The sequence below is a fragment of the Phytophthora infestans genome, genomic scaffold, assembly GCF_000142945.1.
Source record: "Phytophthora infestans T30-4 supercont1.16 genomic scaffold, whole genome shotgun sequence".
NCBI classification, from domain to species: domain Eukaryota; phylum Oomycota; class Peronosporomycetes; order Peronosporales; family Peronosporaceae; genus Phytophthora; species Phytophthora infestans.
The window spans coordinates 1052603-1060411 of NW_003303743.1; the positions used below are offsets into that span (position 1 = coordinate 1052603).

Here is a 7809-nt window from a genome sequence, read left to right on the forward strand (position 1 = left end):
ATAGTTATATTGCCGTCAGGCAAACTACTAGGATATTACTTTTCTATATTTTTAAGATCGGGATATGTAAATCACTATCTTTACTAATCATAATTCCCACTACTGTCGAACCGTCTCATGCTCTGTCAGCTCAGCTTCCGTTAGATGTTACGTTAGGTCACTGAAATGATCGTCGGCAACTTCCGGTGTCCTCGTCTGTTGGGGCCTCATCTCGGATTACACCATCCAATATGCTCAGCTATCTTGAGTATTTTGAAGACCATTCGCTCCTCAAAAGACTGTATTTCGGACGACAAGTTCGTCCTTGCGACGACAGCGTTATACGCAATAGCGACCTGCTCTTCTATCATATCAGAGCCTAGACGGCTCCTCAAAGCACAGTGGATCCCTAGAAAACTTTGCCTTTCACACGCGGCCAAGCACCACGATAACCACCCATTAAGCTACTCGTGGCGGGTAGTGCACGATAAAATAACCTTTTGAGCCAATGATAAACTTATTTCTTTTGTTTGGTTTAATTGCCGAGAATTTGAAAAATACCAATATTTTAGTGAGCGTAGTTTAACCAGATGTTGATAAAAAACAAAATCAACTGTTTCATTTTTGTACGGAATAACTTATTTCTGCACCATCTTCCTTCCAAAACTTTTTATATATGCAAAAAACTTTTGCAATACTTAGTGAAATACAACCTGAAGGTAAAAGCCAAACTCGGGCTTATTAATGTATTGCAATAATCGGTTAAAGAACCGTATTATTGATCTTTCCTGTATTGCAATGTGCAGATATAACAAATTTCACCTCACTAAAGTACTGCATCCCGTTTTCGCGCCCTCCGACCTTTAATAAACGCTCGGATGTAATGACCCTGAATCAAGATAAACATAACTTTGTCTCGTAAAATATGATTTAGCTGCAAATCCTATATGAGCCATCCCCGTGAAAAGGGGGTGCAGTACTGTAATAACGTGCATTACGAAAACACCATTTCCCTTAACCCCTTAGTTCCCATTATGTTGGACCCTACAACATAAGGGGTGTATACCCTAATTCACTTTTGTCGCAGCATCTATGTAATGTTGGACCGTACAACATAAGGAGGTTTTTTACTTATAGTTTGTATCGGCCTGACTGAATACAAAGATTAAGTTTATTTCGTGTGTGTAAAACGAACGAATGCACAGGTGTAGGGTTTGGAATTCCTGCAGAGCACCAGAAAAAGGGTGTCGTCACCCACCAAATATTGTTGGCCGACAGCCACTGAATTCGCTCATTCGAGAAAAGGAGCTGGCACGAACAATGGCGGCTTCCACTGGCAAGAAACCCCGTAGCAAACCGGATGAAGCGAGGAGCATGCAATCCGCATACGCTCTCCGGCGGGAGCGACGCGTTCGACGGCAGCTGACAATCAGCACGCTCCCCAAAAGAAGGCCGCAGCGAAATTACTAAACGCCCCGAAACCGAAAGCCTGCGTCGATTACGGCAGCGGAGTTGATGCGGCGGAGGAGAAGGATGATGAGGCCAAAAGAGCCGAAGCATCGGCAGAAGATATCGAAGTCCCAGTTGAAGCCATACCCGTGCCTGCGGACGGAGAGGAGACACCATCGACAAACCCAGTGCCGCGAGCGGACGAGAAGGTGGTGGGCAAGAAGAAGGCGCCATCAGGTAAGAAGAGAGCCCCGGTGCAGGTTCCGGCCATGTGGAATAGTGCCCTTCCGACACCTGGGGGAGATACACCGACACATGCTGCATCAGCTTCCAGCCCACAGTCCCAAGACCATGTAGCTGCGGACGTAGAAGCAGCAGTTGCTGGGATTATATCCCAAGTCGAGGTTGAGGAGACCAGTGAGGCAGCCCCTTCTATCCGGACAAGCCCAGAACTCCAATCGTCCACCATCGCGAAGAGAAAGCGCGCTAGTACCAGATCATCAAGGAAGCGCCGCCGACGTATCCTTCACGATGAGAGCGAGGAAGGAGAAGACGATTCGGTACGTTATGTTAATGTATCCATCATAACGATTGTGCTGACGAAGGGTATTCAACACAAGACCAACATAAGACGTCACTGGTTTTGAATGCAGACTCAATCCAGTGGTCCCGAAGACGCTAACCCAGAGGCGACAACGGCGATACCAACGTGCTTTGTCGACGGAGACCCCAACATGATGGACTCGGGAGCTCAAACGTGCACCGGCCTCAACTCAGATGAGGATGAAGATCTGCATGAAGAGGCTGAAGATGAAGACGATGCGGAAGATGATGACTGCACCTGGGTTGCGGACTGGGAAATTGGAGAGCTGACCGACGAGGATACCGATGAAGAACAAGATGAGCTTCCTGCGTCTGCGTGGTCGTCAGTAGCAAAGGACAATGAAGCTATCAAGGCAATGAAAAGTACCGGGTGGGAGTACGGTACGCTATGGTGGCCAAGTCCAACATAAATGTGTGTGCGGACCGGGACATCCAACAGAAGGACTAACATAATGATGGCTCTGTTGATGTCAGATCCTGCTAAGTTTGGTGCAGACCCCACGTACAAGGACCTGTACGATGAACCGTATGGACCATCAACGAGTGTTCTTGCAGTTGCAGAAGACCCGTTGGCTTTGCTGTTTTACTTTATGCCGCCCAAGCTCTGGCGTCAGATTGCGATTGAAAGCAATCAATATCATTCCCAATCCATTCCACAGCGTGCACAGGCGATTCGGTCCCAACAACGGCGAACTGGAGGAGAAATAGAAGAGCTTGGTGATATCAAGCGGCGTATAGCTGGCGTAGCGGACATTGAAGCCTGGGAGGTGCTACGAGTGATGGCCCTGTTGATTGCACGGATGCTGGCACCTATCCGGAAGGGCATTGCGGCTCATTGGTCTCTAAAAAGGGTTGGCGCACTGCCAGCGAATCAATTTGGACAGCTCATGACCAAGAACCGATTCTTTCACATAATGGGCTACCTTCACTTCTCGAATAACAAGTCACCCCAGGCACGGCTCGACCGAGCATGGAAAATACGGCCTGTTGTTGACGTGCTACAACGAACTTTCGCCCGAGGATACCAAGCGCCCCCTGTTATAAGCTTCGACGAAGCTACGTTGCCGTCCCGTTCCCGGTACAATCCAACTCGCCAGTTCAACAAGGATAAACCCCACAAATGGGGGACGAAGGTGTTCGTTGCAGCCTGTGCCAAAACCGCGTACTGCATGAGGTGCGTCAAAAAATGATGGCGAGTTCAAACTCGCCATCATTTTTTTTTGGTTAAAGTCCTTATGTTGTCTGATGTCAAACATAAGGCATCAAATCTCGCTGGCCATCCATCATTTAGCTAACATACCGTTTTTTTCCTGGTTTTCACTAGAATTGAAGTATATTGCGGTGCCAAGGCGCATCTACAAACCCCAGTGCCTAAGGACAACAACACAGGCGAAGCGGCGGTGCTCCGAAACATGAACGCCCTCTATCATCCGTCCACTACTTCGCCTTGGAGACTGGTCATTACCGACCGCTTCTATACCTCTGTAAAGCTGGCACTGGAGCTCCTACACCGGCGAATGTACCTGACCGGAACGATCTCTGTGGATCGCTCTGGATTTGCGAAAGACGTGGTCACGAAGATGAAAACGAAGACCGTCAATAAGAAAAAGGTTACCATCCCAGCACAGGGTACCACCAAGTTGGCCGAAAACAAGCGCTTTCCGCAGCTGACAGCCGTCATGTGGATGGACCGAACCCCAGTGCACACGCTGTCCTCTGGTGGCAGCCGACGGCCTGGGGTAGTGAGTATGATTCTAAGTATTTTGAAGGCTCTAACATCCATACTAATGCTTATGTACTGTAGTGCGTCGTGTCAACGGTGAAATGAAGCCCGTCCCAGCTCCAGAATTGGTGCGGGACTATCACCGCTGGATGGGCGGTGTAGACGTCCATGACCAGCTGAGGATGCAGCGATATAGCGTCCAGCTCTCCTACAAGACGCGAAAGTACTATAAAACACTCTTTCTCGGGCTGTTCGACATGGCGGTCGTAAACGCCTTCATCGTGTATCGACACTTCCGGAAGAAAAACGACCAACGTCCTCCACGACACTTTGCGTTTATGGAAACGTTGATGGAGCAGCTGCTCGCTATCGACTCGACCGAAACGCTCGAGGTGATCGAGGTAAGTTTATGTCGAATCGCATTTAACACAAGGGTGAGCAAGGTTCTGGTTATCCAGCATAACGCTAACCTTTTTTATGATGCCGCAACTTTAGAGAACAGCAACCGCTCAGGAACGCACAGCAGCGTCTCCAGCCAGAGAGGAACAGGGGTCGCGTCCGCGCACTGAGAATACTACGGATTCAGTGGAAGGCGACCACAGGCTGGAAGCGAATCCGGATGCAGTCCAGTGTGAACAGGGGGTGAAACGCCGCCAGCGCTCCTGTAAGGTGTGCGCTGTGTACAAGGTCAAGCCGCGCAAATTCACCAAGTATTTCTGCCCGGAATGTTCAAACGGGAACAAACGGTGGGTGATATTGCTTGTGGTATGGATTGCTACGCTAATGCAACTTGTGGTGGCTGTAGTAAATATCGGTGCAATGTGGGCCGCGAGGGCAGAGATACCTGCTTTCGTATATGGCACCTAGAGTGGAATAATGGGAGCAACATTCCGAGGACACTGCTCGAGGGACACAAAACACGAGAGCGCCCGCCGGCAACACGACCGGGAAAGAAGCCTAGGCGACGAGCGCAAGGCTCTACTACTGCCAACGCTGGTGGTGACGACGACGACAGCGGGGGAGATGGCGGCGGCAGCGGAGTTGGCGAGAGTACTGCTGGGAGTGAAGGCGACGTCTCCGAAATCGAGGCTGGCAGCGTGTCCAGGTGATCAGAGGTGCATGGAGGTGTAAGCAATGGGTTGTGGCCAGGAGGGTGGCTATGTCCAATGCAATCAATTGATACCACATTTTTATATTTCTTTCATTGGCTATAATAAATGAAATCACTGCTGCTGGCCGTGTGCAATGCCACAAAAAACGGGATATAGATAAAAAGGTCACTGCTTATGTTTTTTGTCAAGCATAAGCTGGTAAGCAGATCTCAATCGCTTACATAAGCTCCCTTTAAGTTGGAGATGCCGGCACTATACCCTCATGTATATTTATACACCGCCCCAACCCGCACGTCAACATTCGAAATTAGAAGGGAACTCTTACAAATTCTCATATTACTGTTTATGGGACGGAGTAAAAATATACCCTCGTAATAAAGCCTGGGAACTAAGGGGTTAAGTAATTTGTAAAGGGAGTGGTGTGGTGGATTGAGACTACTATTTCAGCTGTATCATTCAACCCCATCACTTTTATGGTGCTCAGAAGTATTACCGTATGGGGACGATAATACCGCTGAACACCATCTCAAAATATCCTTCATGCATTATTGAAAGGGAAAACGTCAGAACGTGTATCATCCTGAAACGTTTTGTCAGTATGTGTGAAACGTGTGTCAATAAGTGTATGGGCTGCCATCGGTATTGACAGTATGTGACAGTCTCAAAACAAACGCCAACAGGTGTATGAAAGTGAACTTTGTGTGTCAAAATGTGTAGTTGGCAAGTGTTTGGACGTGTACACACACTTTCAGCCGTGTTATAAAGTGTCGGTGTATGCCGATGCATTTCACGCTAAAACGCTGTCTTTATACCGATAGAATCAGACATCACTCAGAGTTCCGAATGGCTACCTGCTGTTTTCACAAAGAAACCGGGACGCCCCAAGACGAAGCGCATAAGAAGTGTTGGAGAGGACGGGAATAGATCTTCACAGAGTTGCTCAAGTTGCCATCGGAAAGGCCACAACAAGCGTTCATGCACGCAATCGGATGGCACATAACACATTCAAAAAGAGTGTCCCTCAGTCGCTATAGAGCAACAAAGAAGTCAATTTCGTGTTTTTTTTGTTTTGTTTGAACATTTAGAAGGTCACTCAACTCCGGGTTTTTTTATTAGTGTCCCTCATTCGCGATCGAGCAATAATGAAGTCACTTTCATGTTTTTTAGTTTTGTTTGTGCATTTAGAAAGTTACTCAATTCCGGGTTTTTGCGTTATAGTAACCCTTAAGAAGAATCGTCACTGCTAATGATAGATTCACCACAGCATCCATCCGCACCACACTGGCATTTAAACCATAATTCATCGCCATAATTAAGAGTGACCTCGCTTCCAGCTCGAATATCCTCCATCGTAACGACAACCACCGTGACGAAGCGGCGGTTTTGAGCCTCGTAAAATCGGCAATTTGCCGCACAGGAATGATTCATGAACCGCGTAATGTTTCCCTTGAATTTCGCCTCGATCCACAAGTTCTCCTTGCGCGACGACCGCGCGGCCAAACCGATGGTGTAGTTGCTGGTTCTTTTCTTGTCCTTACGGTAGTCGTGTGTTGTCAACACACCAGCGTACTCAGCAACAATACTTCCACTTTCAATATCCTCAGACGTGAAAACAGAGTATCCAATATTTCTACGCGCTAGGTGCATGCCACTCACAGTTCTCAGTCGATTGCCACAGTCAGATCCGTTGAGGCAGTTATTCCGAGCACAAAATACGCTACCCAGTGCATTTGGGCAACCATCCGGTCGGCAAATTGTGTCGCAGCCACACCAATCCATCGGCCCTAAATCGGGTACCAAAATGTTGTTTGGGTTCTCGGTATTGGTTATCTCCATAACATCAGAAGGCCATGGAACTACGTCATTATCTTTCTGTGGGAGCAAAATGTTCGCTTTCTCATTTTCGCCCGTCTCAGAAGCTCCGTGAGAACGTTCGCTAGACCTGCTGTCGTTTTCGTCGCTGGACTCGTCCAAATAAATTATATCTGGTGTGACAGTCCAGTACACATTGTCGATTTCATCGTGACATCCGGTGTCAACGTCGTTGCATTCAGTCTTGTCATGGCTGCTTTCGTCACCACTCTCCATTAAACTGATAATCTCACGAGGCGAAATAGGCGGAGCGCAATACTCTTCGCGATATTCATTTGGCTGATGTGCTGTATTAGAGCCGCAATCACTAGCTTCATCACTCACTCTCTCTGTATCTTCATTGTCGCTAGTATCATACAAAACAATCACTTCCGGAAGGTTAGCAATATCTTTGCCAACAGAGCCTACTTCACCATGCTCTGGGGGTAAAATACCCTCTCCTGCCTCCTTGGTTAAATCGACCAGGTCCGTAATGAAAGAAAGTGCTTCGCCTTCACGTCGGCTCTCCACCCCAGTCTTCCCTACACGCGAAATACACGGGCCTCTGTAGCATGGCCCCCTTCAGAAGGAGGCAAACTCGCCTAGCGGCGCCGTTTTCATCACTCCACAGCGGTAAGCCCGCTTAGAATATCGGACTGGGGCCCGCCTCTTCATGTACCGCTGTTTCCTGCTCTTCGCCTTGAAATACCCGACTTTAGATGAATGCGCAACGCGTGAGATGCGCTCTTGCTCTGCGTACAACGGCGCAGTTCTCTTCGACAGCGCCGCAGCTCGCGCCATCTCGGCGTCCCTCACTTACTGGAATGTGATTGTCTCGTAAATGGGCCATGTCTTCTGTGCTGAACAATGGGTTTCGCCCTATTTATCCCCAAAACTTGTGACAGTACGTGTGCTCGGTTCAAACCTGCCGGTGACCATCACTCTGACTGGTTCTGTAACCGCTTTTGACAAACGTTTGCCCAATTGATACACGTTCTGACGTTTTCCCTTATTGAAAACATGCAATACTACATGTAGTAGTAATACATATATTATAAAACAAAGCACTTTGTGCAAACTTAAACGTAAGTA

The 7809-nt window shown here is 48.2% G+C and overlaps 1 protein-coding gene across 1 annotated transcript; it reads right to left on the reverse strand.

Annotated features, from left to right (window-relative positions):
* Nucleotides 1-6090: 6090 nt before the first annotated feature.
* PITG_08819 (uncharacterized protein) lies at nucleotides 6091-6645 on the reverse strand (the record flags this gene model as incomplete). The annotated part of the gene is made up of 3 exons (XM_002902837.1): nucleotides 6091-6312; nucleotides 6427-6435; nucleotides 6523-6645. 3 exons carry the CDS (start codon nucleotides 6643-6645, stop codon nucleotides 6091-6093), a joined length of 354 nt encoding a protein of 117 aa, XP_002902883.1.
* Between the last annotated feature and the right edge of the window lie 1164 nt (nucleotides 6646-7809).